This window comes from Theropithecus gelada, chromosome 12, assembly GCF_003255815.1.
Source record: "Theropithecus gelada isolate Dixy chromosome 12, Tgel_1.0, whole genome shotgun sequence".
In the NCBI taxonomy this organism is placed as follows: Eukaryota; Metazoa; Chordata; class Mammalia; order Primates; family Cercopithecidae; genus Theropithecus; species Theropithecus gelada.
In genome coordinates this window covers 19,496,526-19,518,007 of record NC_037680.1, presented here as the reverse complement: position 1 = coordinate 19,518,007, position 21,482 = coordinate 19,496,526, and the positions used below count along the sequence as shown (strand labels likewise).

Below are 21,482 nucleotides of genomic sequence, written 5' to 3'. Positions count from 1 at the left end.
TCTAATCCCAGCTACTCGGGAGACTGAGGCAGGAGAATAGCTTGATCCTGGGAGATGGGGGTTGCGGTGAGCCAAGACCGTATCACTGCACTCCAGCCTGGGCAACAGAGCAAGACTCCATATATGTATAAAAATCAACACAATTCCTAGACATTTTGATAAACTTTGTACTTTTTATTTCCTTATTCACTTAATGCCTTCCAATTTTGGTATTTTTGAGTTTACAAAAATGTGTACCTATGAATTCTTATTTTTTTCTGGAAGAAGACTTATTTTGAAAGTCCCTGAATTCTTAATTCTTAAAATTAGTGTTCAAATATCTAATCAACAGTTTTTTTGAAAACTCTGATATTTATCAGTGTATCACTGCAAAAATATGTTTTCTTTATTTTTACAGGAGAGGATATCAGGAGTATCTCATAAGAAATTAAAAGTTAAAATTCCTCACCTTCAGCGTCCTATTAATTTAAAGACAATACTTTTTTTGATAAACTGCCTTAAACATTTGTCTATAAAATTTGTTTTTAATAAATAAATATGTTCTCCAAAGCTACATTTTAATAGCAGTTTTCTTCCTAAGCTGAAAACAGCTGTTCTCCAGACTATTTCCAGTGTAAGACTACGAAACATTGCATTTCCAAGCTGTGGGTTTGTGATGAGGATCCAGACTGTGCAGATGCATCAGACGAGGCCAACTGCGGTGAGTGTTTGTGACTCTGGGTCTTCTCTCCGTTTTTGGGTCATCATCTGCAATAACCACAGTGAAGCAAATTTGAACACAATTCTTTTGAAACTAAGGTCTTACCTGAAAAGGTTTTGTCTCTGTGTTCACAGACTCATAAAAACGTAGGTTAGCTACTTTACAAAAAGCCTGGAGTGATAAGATGGAAGAGTAAATATTCCTTAATATAACCCAGAACTTTATAAAAGATAAACCAAAGAGGTAGAATAAGACCATTATTTTCTTATATTAGAGTGTGAACATGCTAGCATTAGCATTTAGTGAATAGAAATAAGGAAACACTATATTCACATCATTCTGGAATTCATTTTTTTTTTGCTTAAATCCCTAAGATTCTGTAGTTATTCAATGATTATTGTATGTCATTCTTTAATAGAATACAGTGTGAAAAAAGAATAAAAAGCATCTCTTCTGTATTAGTAGATGACGGTGATCATTTAAGCCAGCATTTGCTTTTGAAACATTAATATTTTCACTTAAAATAATTTTATTTACAATAATTTATTGATTGACATTGTAGAAATGGAGAATATATTTATTTTGTTTAATATATTTGATTCTATCTTAAAGCTGTTAACACTGAGACAGAAATCAAGAGTATTTGCTATGTGTAATTCATTTTATCAGCATTTATTAACATTAATTGAGCCTGTTCTGTAGACAAATACGCCAATTTGGCATTGTTGGATAAGCAAAAAGCATTTCATCTAGTAATTGATTAGAAAAGACAAAGTTTGTCCAAACTGGATAGGACTCCCAGACTTCATACAAGTGTGTTAAATGCATTTGCTAGATTCCACAGTACTTTCATTGAACTTTTATGGAGAAAATGAAAATAATGAAAAACCTTTAAGTGCTCTGAAATTTCATTTATTTTCTTTTTTTTTTTTTTTTGAGACGGAGTCTCGCTGTGTCACCCAGGCTGGAGTGCAGTGGCGCGATCTCGGCTCACTGCAAGCTCCGCCTCCCGGGTTTACGCCATTCTCCTGCCTCAGCCTCCGAGTAGCTGGGACCACAGGCGCCCGCCACCGCGCCCGGCTAGTTTTTTTTTTTTTTGTATTTTTAGTAGAGACGGGGTTTCACGGTGTTAGCCAGGATGGTCTCGATCTCCTGACCTCGTGATCCACCCGCCTCGGCCTCCCAAAGTGCTGGGATTACAGGCTTGAGCCAACGCGCCCGGCCTGAAATTTCATTTATTTTCAACAACACTTATGAGCTACATGTATAAGTGCTGGCAATAATAACATGTCTCTAAGTGATTTTCCTAATACTATCTTCTTATAATTGGGTCTTTAGAATATGCAACCAGTATAGCTTACCACAATATCATAAAACTACCATTTACCACTTTGTGGAATTGGTTTTCAGAATTACTTCACAAAGCCTCAAACTGCATTCATCACCAATTAGTCCATAGCAACTACCAAGGACTTTTGTGGGCTAGTTTATATTACTGGCTAGTTTACTCTGTTGTCTTTTGCATTTTCACTTACCAAACAAAAGTGAAATAATGACTTGTTAATTCTGAACAATTTCTGGACTGGGTTGTTATTTCTGTATTTTCCTCTCTTTCCTTTTCCTCACTTTAGCATGATTTAACTCTGTTTTGGTAGATTATATGCTTCAAATAGATTATTATCAATCACCTTAGTAACAACAATACCGAATATTTAGTTGATGGTAACCATATGGCCCGAGAAATATGTTAAAAGCTTTAGAGTGATTATCTTACTTAATCTCTTTATTACCCCTATTTCATTGATAAGGAAAGTGGGCAAAAAGAGGTTCTGTAACTTGTCTAAAGTCCTACAGCTAGCAAGTCCTGTAACTGGGATGTGACTCCAGGGTTATTGGAAACCAAAGCATCTGCTTTGAACCTCTGTGGATACAGCATAGATATACTTCATTCTTTCCATATGAAGAGAAAAATATATTTAAATGTTTTCAGTAGTGAAGTTATATAGGATTCTCCCAGCCACTAGTATTGCTGTAAGTTCCAGACCAGTGTACACACACACACACACACACACACACACACACACACACACACACGGGGAGCAAGGATGGAGGGTTGTCATCTGATTTGAGTTATACAATTTTATTGTGCACAGGTGCTAATTAATGTAAAGAAAATTCTATGTGATATCTTAGTACAGCATTTCATGCCCCTTATTTTCGAAAGGGATGAGTGGCCACCTTGTTTCCTTTTGTCCTCAATAAATATAGAAATGTTACATATTTATGCTAATTCTTTAACACTCCCTGGGATGATTCTCCTTCTGGTGTTTTTATTGAATGGGAAAGAAACATAACACTTTGCAAAGGTTCACTGTGTTATGCCAAGTCCTTATCGTTTGACTCAGTTATGTATCCTTATGTCTAAGAACCGATCTTGTCTAGAAGCATGGGTGTGTTTCACTATTTCACATGTCCCATATCCTCAGGACTTAGCAGGATGTAGAGTAGGATTGCATTAAGTGTGGGATGAGTGTCTAACCTATCCCCTCTTGCAGGATCTCTATTTAGAATCCATTTTTATTTCAGTTTGTGTCCATAGTTTTCTTAACCCGTGCTATGTTTAAGGGGAGATTCTATTATGCTCTTGAAGTTCACCTAGTTGTTATCTCTTACTTCTCAGCACCAATTTTTGTATTTATCTATAGTTCCATTATCAATAGGATTATTTCATTTCTAAAGTCTGAACATTGTAATTTGTTCTACCTTGACATATTCTAATTTAAACAATTTGTTTTGTTTTTATTTAAATTATGTAAAGAAAGCAATATAGAAGCAAGAGAAAGAGAGAGAGAAGCACTATGAAAAAAATGAAGCAGAGTAACTTAACACATACAATATATATATATAGTGTAGGGAATTAAAATAATAATCATTGTAAATATTTTTTAAATTCTATATTTATATTTACTGAAATACCATGTTTATTGAATTTAACCTGGTATAATTGGGTCTATGAGTACTCACAATTTTAACAACAAATGTTCAATCTATGAAAAAATTGTATGTTAATGTATAATTGAAGGAGACTTTGAATAGATGTAAATTCAATATAGTGTAGGAGACCAGCATTAATAATTTAGTCTTGGTGAAACTTTGGATATAAATTTTAAAAATTAAATTAACTATATAACTTCCCATTTTATTAACACCTGGTTTTTGAGACAGCTGAATTTATGAATCTGTAAAAATGTACATTTGGCACATTTGGATTAAATTATTAAAGGTCTTTAAAGAACATCTTGGAGCTCTATTTTTGCCTGAGTAAAAATTTAAATCTATGCTAGCCTCGTGTTCATGACAAGATAGTTACAAATTCATTTTGTGAGTTGTTAATAGTTTGTATAAAATCACTTCTATTTGCTCGAAGGTGTCTGCTCTTTTAAACTTTATACCAAGGGAAAAACAAGTTTTAAAAAATGTACACAAATACAATTATATTAGACCGTGGAGGAATGCTCTTGTAGGGCTGTTGCACTGTTTATTACAATCTTGGGCAAACACCAGGTTTGAATGCCTGACCAAAATAAGTAGAATATCCCGATTGTAGCAGCTCCAGAATATTTATTTGGAATTTCAACTTCAAACTTTCTTCACCTTCAGCCTACTCTATTCTATTTCAAGAACTAATAGAGGATTTAAGAATTTGACAGACTATACTAGCATCACATGTCTGCTTAGTAATCAGAGTTGAAATTTTTCTAAAATTGAACTCATAAGATGGTATTAGAATCTGGATCTTTCTATTATGTTCTCTCTCCCCAGTTTACAGTTTAGATTCTTTTGCATTCTCAATGCCTCTAAAATACTTTCTCTTTTTATCAGCAATTTCCTGTTTGGTCTCTAGTGGTTGACTCTGCACTCATGCCCCAACTTTCTAGCAACCACTGTTGCTCTGCCATATGACTCCTCTCTGTCGTCTTGCTTTCTGCTTATTTTCCTGCATCCTTTCATCTAATCTATAATTCTGAGTTTTCAAAGAAGATTCTTGCCTCTAAGTTGATTCAACCTCATTTGCTGCTTTTGTGCAATCTCATTTTATAACTTGCTGTTTGGCTAATGATCTTTAATTAATGTGTTAGCTATCGTCACACTAACTAGAGCTCGTGAAGAGAACTTGAACTTTTTATAGTGTCTTTGTATCTTTTGCAACCTGGCTTTCCCAACACGACACTGAAAACATTCAACCAAAAAGACAGAACCTATCAACACGTGCTTTTATTTTCCTTTAAATATGTGATCAGGGAATTTGAAACTCACTACTCAAAGCTACGGTTATAAGCTATAAGCTTGCATTTATAAGTTATAAGCTATAGTTCTAAGCTTATAAGCTACATTTATAAGCTATACAATTATAAGCTATACAGTTATAACTATAAGCTATAAGTACTCTTATTACCTTATAACTGTTTTTATAAAGTTAAAGCAAGTACATGTTAAATTATAAAATATTTCAGACTGGGAGTGGTGGCTTATGCTTGTAATCCTGGCACTTTGGGAGGCCAGGGCGGGAGGATTGCTTGAGTCAAGGAATTCAAGACCAGCCTGGGCATCATAGTGAGATCCCATCTCTGCAGAAAAAAAATATATTTAAAAATTTACACCTGTAGTGTCAGCTCCTCTGGAGGCTGAGGCTGGAGTGTTGGTTAAATCCAGGAGATTGAGGCTGCAGTGAACCATGATTGCACCACTGTACTGTAGCCTAGGTGACAGAGACAGACCCTATCTCAGAAAAACAACAACAAAAAAAGTCACACATATAGACTTGTTATATAACAAGTATCATGTTATGTAAATTATATAATAAGTGTCGTGTACTATTTTTAATAGTTTTTAAAATTTGGTATAAGATATGTCTTTTAATACATTTAAATTTCTACAATAACACTAAAATCCTCCTCTTCCCTTCCCCATTCTTCTTCCCACTCTCCTGAAGTGATCATGTATTATTCACATTTATTATTTTTTACTTGTACTATATAATTATACAACTATGTAAATATGCATATATAAATTCAATATATAGTATGTAGATGTACTTTGTAAATATACTTCCATTTAGAATAACATTTAGAAATTGTTTGTTCCATGGTTTCAAGATAACCTTTGGAGGAAAGCTTCATGCTTTTATATATAGTAAAGATAATGTACTTAAATTTTGTATCTTGGAAAATGGTCCACACTTACAAATATTTTGTTAGGACATCTGTGTCGTATTTTTAATCAGTATTTCCCAAATTTAAATGTAGGTTATAAATATATGTACCATATTTTGACTAGCAAACAGATGATCTGAACATCCTCAGTGCCTCTATCCTGTGTGGCTGTGACTTGTGAATGAAGCGGGTGTGCTGGGGTATGTTGTTGAGGGAGGCTGCTGGGAGACAGATTTTGAATTTTCTAACATATGGTATCACAGTATCTCTCTATCTAGATATTTAGGAGCATGGGATTATGTACCTTCCTGTTAGCAGCTGGAAAGGAGAAAGGGCCTCCTATTCACACAGTCTCTGGAAACTCATTCGTCTCTGATGGGGTTTGGTCTGATCTGCACTCTGTGCTCTAATCTGACTATGAAGTGCAGGCATCCTCACTCCCTGTGGGTTTCGCTGTCTTCAAGTCTTTATTCTTGATGAGCTGCTGCTTACTCTTATGTTGCTGTTGATATATGACACTCCTTGAGCCAAGATCCTTACAGCAGCACATGACCCTGTAAACCTCCTAGGTCCTGTGAGGAGCCAGGAATACTGCCTCAAGCTTATACTTCTAACTTCTACCAACTTTTAATGTCACAAAATAACTCCTAAATTTTTTAAAATGTTGTGTGCATCCAGTATTGTTTCTCCTAGAAGCTTGGCCTTTTCCCATGGTAAATCCAGGTGAGTGTGACGCTTATCTTTCCAGTGTCTTGGTCCATCCCATATCAATCTGAGAGCTGCCCTGATGTCTTGAGAATATGTGCAGCTGATCTTTCTACAACTTTCCCATCTTTTTTTCCTTTTCACAATCTCTCAGGATCCAGAAGGGAACTTTACATTTTCTACCTGCCTGAAAAAAACTTCTGGTTAATATCCTACTCATTGTTGAGATGATACTTTCTCTACTTTTCACACAGGCAATTAAAAAAAAAAAAAAAAAAAAAAGCCTGTGGGGCAGTATAATATAGGAGAGATAGAAATGAAAACCATATTGTTTTACTGCTTTCCATTTTTTGGCATTCTATAGTTATTTGATCCCAGATGAATTGTAAAATAGCAGTTAATGACATTCTATGGAATCACTATTTCTCAGGATGTACTTTGAACATTTTGTCTGGTATGTGTGTGTGACTGGTATCTGTTGATTGATTTTCAATCTAATTCTAAAACTTTAAAAAAATAATTGCATAGTTCTATCTTGCTTCTTTGAAACCATGATGTGTACATATGCTATTATCTTTTTTAATAGAAACTTTTAAACATAATTTAACTTCTGGTATATTTCTAAACTTTTAAAGTAGTTGTAATGAAAATAAGTATATTTTTCTACAAACTTGGTAGTGTGGGGAACTTATTTTCTATGTGTAAAGCAGCTTCTGTTAATTCAGTAAGGTTTTTTATTTTGTAGTATTATTAGATCACTACATTTTATGGTAATTTTTTGATATATCATGTGTTTTTCTTTCACCTATTTATTTGTTTTGCTAAATTTATTCTTTTCCTATTTTCTGCTAATTATTTTTTGTATGTGTGAATGTATTTGTGTATGTATATTTTGCTGCAAGAGAGAGGGAGAGAAAAAAAGAGAAAGGAAGAGAGTGTGTATGTGAGAGAGAGCCCGTATAATAGCATTTATTTTGCATTGAAATGTTTTGGTTCTAATAGAACCCTTGAAGGAGAGCCTAGCCATATGAATGGGACCAGGAAATTGTCTTCTAGCTTTCATAGGAAAAAATGAATGACCTATATGGGAGTCACTAAATAGTCCAAGTGGAATGAATACATTACGTTTTTTCATAGCTTTCATCCAATGACTTTGGTAACTTTTGTGCATTGACTCTCCACCAAAAGGAGGTGCAATTATTCGTTGATGTTTCTTTCTNTTTCTTTCTTTCTGTCTTAACAATAACAGGGAACTGTGAAATTTTAATTTTATTGAACAAAGCTAAAAAGGAGCCTACACAATGAGTCAGGATGCATGCCAAATATTCTAGACTCTGGATTGATCTGTAGCAAAAGCCATAAGAGAAATAAGTTTTTGCCCATTGGGGATTATAATTAGTTTGAAAAGAAGGGAAATGCCATATTTGCTTCATAAGAAATCTAAATTGATGCAGTTGAATTTTTAAAATGAATTGAGTCAGGAATTTAATAATATTCTGTTATATTTTTGTTTGAAAAACTCATCTTTGTAATGCTGCTTTTCTCATCCTTTGCCAAGTATATTCAGTTCTCTAAAACTACAAAATAACACATGCATATGTACAAAACTAGTTGCAGATTTTTAGCAGTATGTGAAAAAAGAAGAGTTAAATATTTTATAGAAAAAAATATGTAAGAAATACGGAGATTTAAAAGTTCTATCTCTTTGGGCCTACCTTTGGAACAAAAATATTTGTCTTTGTTTTAGATTATAAGCTTCTGTTTTGCAGATTCTGTTGAAGTATCTTTTGGGCTGGCAATTTCCATGGAGAATACTCTACCCTTTGTAATGTTAGGTTTTACTCAGTTCTGCTTAGTACCATGCCGATATGATTGATTATGCTTTGTGTTAGTGATCAAAAATAAGTACAATGAAAGATTCTAATGTTTCTCTCAACACCAATATCTAGTAATTCATCATCTGTAGAAAATATATATTTTTTACCACTTTAAAAAACCTTACACTTAATGCTTATATGTTAATGTCAATTTGAAGATCCAAATGGTGTTAGATTTCGCTATGAAAAAGGCTGTTTTCAGCCATTAACACTTGGATATAATATGATAATGATAACAAAAGACATGTTGTAGTTATTACTGTGGCATTTATTGGCTTTGTGATTTGAGTATACTAAACAGAGGGGTATAGTTGATGCTTCTGATGTCCAATCAGTCTTAAATTTAATGCTTAGAATTCAAGCCATCTGGCTTATGTTTTTCGTATAATTAGGCCACCAGTCATGTGCTCAATGTTTAGGTGGAAAATAATGAAAGTAGGGAGTGAAGTGATGCATAATTTAGTTTTAAAATAACTATCACTTCTTGTTGGGAAACTAATGTCAGAGTAAGTTACTGTAGACTCTTATTATCCTTTGAAATATTAACTCTCTAATTAATATTTTTATTTCTCCAAAATCTTGAGAGAAATTATTTTAAAAAGTCCTCAGAAATCTTCATAAGAAATTGTCTTTGACCAAAGGTAGAAGTTACTGGAAAACTATTATTCGGCCGGTGCAGTGGCTCACACCTGTAATCCCAGTACTTTGGGAGGCTGAAGTGGGTGGATCACCTGATGTCAGGAGTTCAAGACCAGCCTGGCCAACATGGTGAAACCCATCTGTACTAAAATTACAAAACTTAGCCGGGCATGGTGGCACTCACCTGTAATCCCATTTACTCGGAAGGTTAAGGCAGGAGAATCGTTTGAACCTGGGAGGTGGAAGTTGCAGTGAGCGGAGATCTCACTACTGCATTCCAGCCTGGGTAACAGAGTGAGATTCCGTCTCAAAAAAAAAAAAAAGGAAAAGAAAGGAAGAAAACTATTATTATTCAAGCCCACAGAAATAGAGTAGAGAACAGATCTTCCCTGAGACCTAAGGTTTCTCACCCCCGTGGACCATATAGTGCGTATGATTGCACTTCCCTTCTCAATTCTATGTCCTAAGACAGAGACACACACCCAGTATTTAAATGTTCCTTTTTTATATACCCTTGCATTTTGACTGGTATTTGAGGGAAAAAAAAAAAAAAAAAAAAACAGAAGAAATGTGAAGTGATACTATTTATTGAAATTAAAGTTGTTCTAATGTTTTCAAAACTATATTTTGATTAATAGTATTTATAGTACGTGAACTGTATATTTTACTCAGGCAATCAGGTCTCTAATTTAAACTTATAATTTATATTTAATCTAAATTAATAAAGTTACAGAATATGTGCATATGTACAATAATGTTTTATTAGTCATTTTGTTGTAAGTGTAAATATAAAATATAAAGTAAATGCATATTGTTTTAGTTCAGTAAAATCAATTCTTTAGAAGTGGTGTACTAACAATTAGTATTAAATGCTGAGTGGTAGGCTCAATGAAAAGTCCATATCAGAACTGTGGAAATTTATTTTTAAATATTAGAAATTATTTATCATAATTTTTTAATTAATTAAACTATTGAAAGTATAACATATGCCAGGCACAGTGGCTCACGCTTGTAATTCCAGCACTTTGGGAGGCCGAGGCAGGCAGATCACTTGATGTCAGGAGCTCAAGACCAGCCTGGTCAACATGGCAAAACCCCATCTCTACTGAAAATACAAAAATTCGCTGGACATGGTGATGCGCGCCTATAATCCAAGCTATTCGGGAGACTGAGACTGGAGATTGTTGAACCCAGGAGGCAGTGGTTGCAGTGAGCCAAGATTGCACCACTGCACTCCAGTTGGGGCAACAGAGCAAGACTCTGTCTCAAAAAAAAAAAAAAAGTATAACGTCTAATCTGTTTCAACTTGTTGGAGACACTTCTAAAGTTTTAATGTAATTTCCTCTATTACCAAGTAAATTGTATTGACAAAACTGTAACACTTAGTAGCATATATGGCTTTAGGATTTTCATTCTGAACATTATTAGATTAAAAGTTTTAAATCAAATGTAGAATCTGTTTCTATTTTAATCTTCTTGGTAATTAGTTTCTGAATCCCAACTACAAAATGTAGTCAGGAAATCCAATATATTACCTAATTTCAATTAATCATGGTTTTGCTATATAAAGATCACACAGGTATGTCTGTCAACCATTGTATCTGTGTATCAGGATGTTAGATAGCTTACATGAATATTCCTAGCTATTTCTTAAAATTGTCCACAGATGATGGAATACTTTGTAAATCTCTATGTTAGAAGTTCTTCAGATTAACTTAATGCTGTTGGAATTAGTATACACCCAGTCCTATAATGAGTTCTACTTCAGGAAGCAGATTGTTAGGAACAACTGTCCAGTTCCTCAGTGTGGTCTTTGTAATCTCCAAAGCACAAGATTCTTGATACAAACAGGCTCTGAGCAGTAAAAACTGGCTAGCTATTAGGAAATCACAGAGGCACAAGAAACTTCCTCCAGAAATCATAAAACTCTTTATGGACTCAGAACTCCAATTATTTGGTTAGTTTCTTTTAAGAAAATGATATTTCATTGAGTCAGAAAAAAGAAAATTGATAATTACTACATACAATATAAGCAAAAATATACATATTTTTTCTTTCAGAATTCACCATGTCAATTTTTGTAATGTCCAAGTACAAATTATTTCAGCTTAGCTTGTCAAATGATTCTGAAAATTAATATTGGGAATATGTCATTTCAAAGCCAGGTATTACAAATGGGAAACTGAAGAACTATACACAAGGTTGAATGTCAAGGCACTCTCAAGCCAGAGCCTCCTGTTCTTGGCAGAGGAAGCATCAAGCACTTTAACATTTCAGGATGCTATCAATGTATCCCACAAAAATGGGCTCAGTTTGTATTATCTGTTTTCTTTAATATTCTACTTGTATAATTGATTTTTAATTTGTATAATATTTCTTTATTTAACAAATTAATGAACACCTGAAAATATTAAGCCATTTTATTAGTAACTCCAGGAATCCAAAGAAGTTGAATTTTCCAAATAATAGTTTTGAAAGCTTATTAAGTGCTATGTATTAGGCTGTGTGCCTTATGTGGATGATCATATAAGTATAAAATATCATCTAATCCTCACAACAACCTATGAGAGCTACACTGTTATTATTCCTATTTCATAGTTAAGGAGATAAAGCTCAGGGAGTGTGAGTTCTCTCATTGTCACCCAGATAGAAAATGGGTGAACAGGGATGGGCACAGTAGGTCACTCCTGTAATCCCAGCACTTTGGAAGGTCAAAGCAGGATCACGAGGTCAGGAGTTCGAGACCAGCCTGGCCAACATGGTGAAATTCCATCTCTACTAAAAATACAAAAATTAGCTGGGTGTGGTTGTGGGCACCTTTAATCCCAGCTACTCAGGAGGCTGAGGCAGGAGAATCTCTTGAACCCGGGAGGCAGAAGTTGCAGTGAGCTGAGATAGTGCCACTGCACTCCAGCCTGGGCAACAAGAGCAAGACTGTCTTGGGTGGGGGAGGGGGAGAAAGAAAGTGGGTGAACAGATAATTGAATCAGTGGGATCTGGCTCCAGACCCATACCCAACCGTTACTCAATACAGCTTCTTTGACCTGTTATAGTTTGTAATTAGGCAGAGAGGTAAGACACAGATACAAAATATTGGAATAGGTAATTTTTTGTTTGTTTGTTTTTGAGACAGAGTCTGGCTCTGTTGCCCAGGCTGGAGTGCAGTGGCGGGATCTCGATTTCGGCTCACTACAAACTCCGCCTCCCAGGTTCATGCCATTCTCCTGCCTCAGTGTCCCGAGTAGCTGGGACTACAGGCACCCGCCACCACGCCTGGCAATTTTTTGTATTTTTAGTAGAGACGGGGTTTCATGGAATAGGTAATTTTTAACAGAAAAATATGTATTTAAATGGTCTTAAAATTATTATCTGTTGTCACTAACAGTGAGTGAGGAGGCATAGGATGAGCAAGATAGGGGTACAGTGTCTATAGACCTTTGAGAGCAATGATAAACAAATCGAAAGTCAGTCTGCTTTTCAATCTCATAAACCTGCCAAGGGCAATTCTAAGCATAGTCACTGATGGAAAAAAAAACCCTCCCTCCATGGCCAGTCCAGGGATTATAATAGAAAATAGAAATCTGGTGCCTTACCTTAGAGATAAAAATAAATACAATAAAACAAGCAATGTTATTAAATTCTACTTTAAAACAATTCTAATTTGACATCAGCCTACCAAAACCCAGGTCTTTGTTAAAAACGGAGATTAGTTAAGTGTCAGAAAAGCCCTCTTTACCCTTGACTGAACTTTTCAAAAGGCAACAATGAGGAAGAATGAAAGAGAATTGACCAGTTCAAAACTTTCTCATGAGCCCTTCAAGGTGATCTAGCACCTTGTTCACACACTGTTTGAACTATCTGGTGCATTGTGTGATCCACAGCTTTCCATCTGTGTCATGCATGATACACTTTTGAAAACACTGTCTTCTTCAATATGAACTATGATAGCAGCACATGTACTCTGAAGGGAATTCCATTCCCTGCAGGATTCCAAGATGATCTCAGTTTATATGTTGGTACTGAAAGTTTTTGGAGATTGTCATCTATTAAAAAATGTCTATAACTTTTCTTCAGTATTGCACTTTATGAGTGCTCATGAATTTTCTATAAACATGGTGAGGTTTACTGGAAAAGTAGAATTTTCTGTGACACATTTAGATCACATTTGAGAATAATTTTAAATACTGCATTTTTAAAAATTTTTTTGGATTAAGTTTTTTGTCTGGAAAAATTGTTCATATAATTTTGACTGGATAAAAAGATCTATGCCAAATTGTCTTTTTTTAAGGAAGCCCTCCCCACTCACTGCTTCTTCCTGATCTCTTTCTTGATTTTAAGATTCAGGTCCTAGTAAATAATTCCACAATGAATATGTTTCAGATTTTGTCAATCCAGACTAAAATATGTGAGCATCCAAGGTCAACCTTCTACTGGGTTGAACCCATTGCGGACAAAAATGGTGTTATTCATTTTGGAACACGGTAGATGTTGAGTAAACATTATTGATTAACAGAATGAATTAATATAAATACAGTTTTAATTTTTAGATTATGTAGTTTCTGTTTCCTGAAAACTTTTCTAGTGATATTAGTGATATTATGTCTTTCAGGGCATAAATATTTTGTTGATTTTGTATATGTAAGTGGCTCGAGGTTCCCGTTACATTTCTTGATAATGTCTAGATTACTGTATGTATATATCTATTTCACTGTAGGTACATACTAGGAATATTTTTGGGGAATAGATACATTCCTCAAGCTCTAACTCTATGTGTTATACAAATTATTTAAGGAACTGTAATAGTGCTTTTAAAAATGATGCCTGCATTATTTTTATCTAAAGTTCCTCCCAATACAAGCAAAGAGTAAACAATACTGGGGATGTATTAGTAGAGATAATCAATTTTAGAATTATTGTTACAAATTATTCTTTTTAATTTTGAATGAATAAGTAATTATTAAACAGATTAAAATATGAGTGACTATTAAGAAGAGAACCTCTGTTCATTCTAATAATACTTAATATGCTTTCAATAACTCTGCCATGCAGAAATGAAGTTTATTAACAGTGTGATTTGCTCCAATGTATTGAAAATTTTTAGTAGAAAAAGCTTTCCTTTTTTTGTCTTATTTTATGAAACTTGACCACTGAGCTTGTATTGTCTAGATTTTTTGTAGGGGAGATACAGTTAAATGTTGGCACTAAATGCTGTATTGGTTGGCAGTGAAACAAATGTAAGAAAGGAGCGTACTAAAAATTCTAGTTTAGAATAATTAAACCCACAGCAATTACATGCAATTCTATTGGCTAATGGTATGACCATCATCCAAGAGCTACTGGTGTAAGGTGAAGGCCAGCCTTAAATTCCAGAGCTTTTTTCATGTTATTCAATTTTCACAGCTGGAATTTACTGCTTCTTGATATTGCAAAATTATTCATCCACTTGGTTTTGGTTTTTTGGCTCAATGTTGTGACTCAGTAATTTTCAGCATCTTCCTGACAGATGGAAAGTGATCACTAACCATCTTGCTGAATTAACATGTATTGCATTTCTAAGCCACAATAAAAGACAAGACTGAAAATGTCAAATCCACACCTTTCCATCTACAGTACGTATTTTCTTATAAAGTTCATTGCATGTTTGCGTAGAAATGGTCAATGGAGGGCATCAGGTTAAAGTAGAGCCACATCTATCATCCCTGATCTAAACAAGCATACAAATAAACAACTACTGCTCTTTTATGTCTAGATAACAATCCTCATGCTCTAATTTAAGCCTGATTTCTTCTTTTTATCCTTCTCAATAGAAATTGTAAATAACCTAACATTATCCTTCGCATCAAAGTACTTTGTTTAAGGACTCTCAAATTAAATTCTTTCATCACCTTTTGGCCAAATTATTCCATTTTCTTTAATCTCTCCTTATGGGCTATATTTTCCATTCCGTTAATCAGCTTGATATCTCTCCCCTGAAACCTTCCCAAGTTATATGCTTTGGTTGTGACCTATGGAAAATAATGCAGCATATTTAGTCATATAATGTGTTAAAAATCTCACTGTTCTCCACTGCTGTATGCCTGCTTTTGTACTATAACATCATATTTGATTAAAAGCAAATAAAACCAGTGTTCACACTGTTGATCCAACGCCAACTTCTATGACACCGTCTTATCCCCAGTTTTAGAAATTTTATATACATTCTACCAGATTTTCGGTGTCATATATTTATGGACTGCTTTCATGTTGCCCTTTTAAAGGATCAAATATCTCTTTTGTTAAGTTCCAGAAAACTGGTTCTATGTATCTTCTATTCTTCAATATGTCACCACTATCTAGTACAGAATCTGGCACAGATAAATATTTGAGGAGTGAAGTAAAGAAATCGCATTTTATTTTTTGTGTCTGTACTACCTTCCCTCCTAATCATTTCAATATTTTGTGCTTGATTAGTGTACAAAATTGTCTTACATTGTAAGAAGATTTTACTATATAGACCCACTGACATTTCTATCAGACCTGCATACTGAGTTGCCCCTTCATCCCTTCATCTGCAGGATGGAGACGGTGATGCGGCAGGGCACTGGGCAGTTTCAGGAGAAGATCCCTAAGCTCAAGAGTGAATAGAAGCAGAGCTCGATTCTTGATTTTGAACCTTTAATAATTGGGTAGACTTCCTCAGTTCTTCACTATTTCTTCATTCGCAAATGGGTGTCATGGTTTTGGCCTTAGAAAGCTGAGGAGAGATTTTAAAGAAAGAAAGTTATAGGAGTCCTTAACACATATTAGACCCTAAATTTATGTTTTGTCTATTTCTTGAGCATTTTTCTCAATACTTAGCATTGATATGGACCCAAACACCCACTTACACACACTGTAATGGAGAGAGAAGGGGACAAATAATAAACTTTTTAAAAGAACATGGTATTTTAAGACAAATAATAGAATTATTTTGTGAAATCTTGCATTTCTTGTCAGGAAAGGGGAAATTACATAATCAGAGTCAGCGAGAAAAAAATGTGTTCAGTATAATAATTAATGTTAAAGGACATTAGTGACGAGGATAAATCTTCCAGTCTATATTACATAGTTTCCACAAAACCATAGCATCACAATTCTGTATAAGCACTATATTTATGCATTCTTTTGTTTAACAACTTTATTGATATATAATTGACATATAGGAAACCACACATATTTATTTTTATTTATTTGTTTTTTTTGAGACAGTCTTGCTTTGTCGCCCAGGCTGGAATGCAGTGGTGAAGTCTTGGCTCACTGCAGTCTCTGCCTCCTGGATTCAAGCGACTCTCCTGCCTCAGCCTCTGGAGTAGATGGACTACAGACATGTGCCACCATCCCCAGCTAATTTTTGTATTTTTAGTAGATATGGGATTTCAGCATGTTGGCCAGGAATTCCTGACCTCAGGGATCCATCCACCTTGGCCTCTGAAAGTGCTGAGATTACAGGCATGAGACACCACACTCGGCCCAGGAAACCACACATATTTAAAATGTACAAGTTGATAAGTTTTAAAAGTTGTATATACCCATGAAACCCTCTACACAATCAAGATAATGGACATATTTATCATCTCTAGCAATTTCCCTCCCACTGCTTCCTTCACCCCTGCCTCCACAGGTAACCACTTAATTGCTTGAAGTCACTGTAGATTAGTGTGCATTTACATAAAACAAGTCATACAACATGTATTCATTGTTTCTGGCTTATTTCACTCAACTTAACTATTTTGAGATTTCTCCCTGTTGCTCGATCTATCAAATATCAATTCTTTTACATGGCTAAGAAGTATTCTGTTGTGTGGATATAAAAAACATTTTTTGTTCGTTAACCAATTTATGATCATTTGAGTTTAAGTTGTAGAATATTGCAAATCAAATTGCATGAGCATTCATGTATTAGTCCTCTAATAACTACATATTAGAAGTTATATGTATAGACATAACTTCTTTACTCTGAAGACAGGATTACATAATAAGTAATATGTTTCACTATTAAAGAAAATACCAACTCTTTTCTAAAGCGGTTGTCCAATTTTACATTTCCACTATCAGTATTTGAGAACTGCAATTCCTACACATCTTCGGGAAAAACTGCTTCATTTAAATTTTGGCTGTCCTGATGGATGTGTAGTATATCTTAATTCATTTTTAATTAATGATTAATGATGTTTTACAGCATTTTGTAGGCTTCTTTGCTATTTGCCCATCTACTTTAGTAAATAATTTGATCAAATTCTTCTTCTTTTTTATTGAACTGATTGATTTTGTAATATTAACCATTGCACGTCTTTTATCTGGATCCAAGTTTTTTTTTCTGCTATAAATATTACTTTCTATAAATTTCTTAATACTGATGCCAAATACTTCTTTAGCATCACACCATATATTTTTATATGTTGTGTTTTTGTTTTCACTCAGTTCTAAACTACTTTCTAACTTTCCTTTTTTTTTTTTTTTTTTTTTTTTGAGACAGAGTCTCACTCTGTCACCCAGGCTGGAGTGCAATGGCATGATCTCAGTTCACTGCAAGCTCTGCTTCCCGGGTTCAAGCTATTCTTCTGCCTCAGCCACCCAAGTAGTTGAGATTACAGTCATGTGCCACCATGAGGGGCTAATTTTTGTAATTTTATTAAAGACAAGGTTTCACCATGTTGGTCATGCTTGTCTTGAACTCCTGACCTCAAGTGATTCACTTGCTTCGGCCTCCCAAAGTGCTGCAATTATGGGAATGAGCCACCACGCCTGGCCTAACGTCACTTTTTATTTATCCTTTGAACCATGGGTTATTTAGAATATATTGTTTAATTTCCAAATGATTTGGGATATTCCAGCTTTTTGTTTGTCTTAATTTGATTTCATTGGTGATCGCAATACATACTCTGCAAAACCTGAATCCTTTAAAATGTATCAAAGTGCTTTTTATTCCCTGGAATTTGGCCTATTTTGATAAAGGTTCCATATGAATTTCAAAAGAAAGTCTTATGATGTTCCTGGGTGGAATGTTCTAAACATGTCAATGATAACAAATTAATTGATAGTACTATTTAAGTCTCCCATATCCTTACTAATTTTTGTGTATGTGCACTTCCTCTAACAATTATTATGAGGTTATTGCTGAAATATCTGACTATAACTGTGTATTAGTCTATTTCTCTCTGCAGTTCTACCAGTTTTCACTTGATATCTTTTGAAATTTTGTTGCTAATGCACAAAATTTTGGAATTATGTTTCTCTTGATGAACTGATTCATCTGTCATTAGGAAATAACCTTCTTTATATCTGGTAATATTCTTTGCTATAATATCTACTTTGTTATGATTGTGGCCTCTCCAAGTTTCTTTTGATTATTATTAGCGAGGAATACCTATACCCTGTGTTTTTGTCCCATATTTGGTGCTCAGAAATGTTTCCCTAAACAGAAGTGATGTGAAATAACTTTGGATTGTCAGGCATGTCTATGTTTTATATTTATTTAGGCCATTGGCAAGCCAGGTTTGGATGGGTTATTTTAAAATCCAGAGATTTATCTATGTTAAGAAGTTACTAAGAATGGTGGTTCCTTACATGCTATGACAGCAGCCTTCAACCTTTTTGGCACCAGAGACCAGTTTCATGGAAGACCATTTTCATGGACTGTTTGCCAGGGAGGGGGATGGTTTGGGGCTGATTCAAGCCACATTACATTTTTTGTGCACTTTATTTCTCTTATTATTACATCATAATATATAATGAAATAAATATACAACTCACCATCATTTAGTGGGAGCCCTGAGCTTGTTTTACTGCAACTAGATAATCTCATCTGAGAAACACTGACACCTGAAGTGTGTTGCTTGTAGCCAGTGTACTCTGTAGTCTTGTTTTGGTTGCTGTTACTGCAGAAAAATCCGGCTTCACAAATATGGGATGTCTGAAATGGAAGGAGGCTTTTCAGTGCTTTTGTGGCAATCTCAGATATTCTGGCTTGACTGTAGTCCAGAACATATGAAGATTTGAAGTTTTCTCAAACATACTTTTAAGACCACCATCATTTGTGATCTCAAGTAGTAGATTCTCTTTTTTTTTTTTTTTCATTATTATACTTTAAGTTCTAGGGTACATGTGCACAATGTGCAGGTTTGTTACATATGTATACATGTGCCATGTTGGTGTGCTGCACCCATTAACTCGTCATTTACATTAGATATATCTCCTAATGCTATCACTCCCCCACTTCCCCCACCCCACGACAGGCCCCAGCGTGTGATGTTCCCCTTCCTGTGTCCAAGTGTTCTCATTGTTCAATTCCCACCTATGAGTGAGAACATGCGGTGTTTGGATTTTTGTCCTTGCTCATAGATAGGAACAATTAATATCGTGAAAATGGCCATACTGCCCAATGTAATTTATAGATTCAATGCTATCCCCATCAAGCTACCAATGACTTTCTTCACAGAATTGGGAAAAAATACTTTAAAGTTCATATGGAACCAAAAAAGAGCCTGCATTGCCAAGACAATCCTAAGCCAATAGAACAAAGCTGGAGGCATCACGCTACCTGACTTCAAACTATACTACAAGGCTACAGTAACCAAAACATCATGGTACTGGTACCAAAACAGAGATATAGACCAATGGAACAGAACAGAGCCCTCAGAAAGTAGTAGATCCTCTTCTAGCAAAGACAAAGTTGATTCACCTGGCTTTTTCACAAATGGGTCTCAGATCCATTCCTTCATAATTCAGGGGTCTTTTGTGGTTGGGAAGTAATGTTCAAACTCTTGAAATCTAAGATAGGTGATCATGCACCAAGTGGGAGAAAGAAAGCCCTGGTTCAGTCTCTTTCAAAATCTCTGCGATGTTTGAAACACATCAAAAATAACAATGTTCTCTCCTCACTCCCGTAATTCCAGTTTGGCTTTGGTTGCAGTCACTTTATCTGCTGATTTGTTCACAGTTGTCATTATCCCCTGAAGTGACAGATTGAGTTTGCTGAGCGGGTTGGGTATGTCACACAAGTAAGCAAGTTTTGCATTCCATTCTGTGTCACTGAAATGTGCTACCAGTGGTGACTGTTTTTCTAAAAGGAATCTCTGAAGTGGCTCTCATAACTTAAACACTCTGGCTAGTGATTGACCTTTAGAAACCCATCTCACTTCTGTGAGAAGACGTGTGTGCTCTGTTTCTATCCCCTTACAGAGCTGCATGAGCAGATGTGAGTTAAGGGCATGTATTTAAGCACAGGCTAAAGGCATATAATGTATTGCTGATAATTTTAATCACATTCTGCAAAACGCTGTTAAGTTCAGGTGACATTTTTTGGCTAGCCAACATTTCTCTATGGGTGATGCAGTGCATAGACTCACATTCAGAGGCAACCTCTTTGACCTGAGTAGTGAAACCAGAAAGCCATGCAGTCATGGCAGCCACTCCATTCGTGCATGTACTGACATAAAATGACCTATTTAATTTTCCTGATATGTAATCATTCAAAGACTTGAATAGTTCTGCAGCTGTGCTGGTGTTTGGCAACAAAAGTGCACATAACATATCATCATGCACATCCTCCTGAAAAATGTATTGCACAAAGACAAGCCTTGTTACCTTGTTATTAACATCAGTAGACTCATCAACCTGGATTGCATATCATTAATCTTCTCTGACAATTGTCCCTTAATATCCTGTGCTATTTCAGCAATTTATCGCGTTATGGTTCTAGTCAAAAGAGGAACACATACCACCTTTTCAACTGCAGCCTTTTCTAAAAGTTCACAGCAAACATCCTTAGTAGCAGGCAGAATTAGCTTGTCACGAATAGTAAAGGGCTTCTTAGCTTTAGTAATGTAGTTAGCCACTAAGAATGATGCTGTCGGTGCAGACACATTTGGTGAAGTGTTAGCCTTCAATAATTGTTTCTGTTCTTCATGTTCATTTTTTGTTTTCCTTTTGAAAAACTCTAAAAGCTTGTCTTTTAATTCAGGATGCTTGGTCTCCATGTGGCAAAACAGTTTTGAAGATTTCATGGCTTAGTTGGGAAACTGGTTGCCACATGTTATACAAAGTAAGTCTTTTCTTTTAAATGCAGTTTTCTTTGTGTTGACAGTCTGAGAGTCTTCTGCTGTCTCATCATTGGGTCTTTCCCCCTTTTGAAAGAAGCTCTCAGATGACCTTTGTTTTTAATCCATTTTAGCTTGTAGGTTTTCCAAAACTGTGACTGAGACAAGTGTGCACTGTGGGCAAGAGGCATGGATGGATATGGTAAATAAAATAATGGGTGGACCACACATGGACTAAAATAAGTTTTGGATTCTGACTTAAAGCCTGCCACCAGATGCAGCTTTGCAATTG

At 35.1% G+C, this 21,482-nt stretch overlaps 1 protein-coding gene across 1 annotated transcript in view; it reads left to right on the top strand.

Moving 5' to 3' along the window:
• Positions 1-21,482, top strand: part of LRP1B (LDL receptor related protein 1B) — a 1,963,100-nt gene that overhangs the window by 1,746,016 nt on the left and 195,602 nt on the right. Inside the window, exon 66 of the mRNA XM_025404289.1 lies at positions 581-700. Within this exon, the coding sequence (XP_025260074.1) occupies positions 581-700 (120 nt within the window). The remainder of the gene's footprint in view (positions 1-580; positions 701-21,482) is intronic.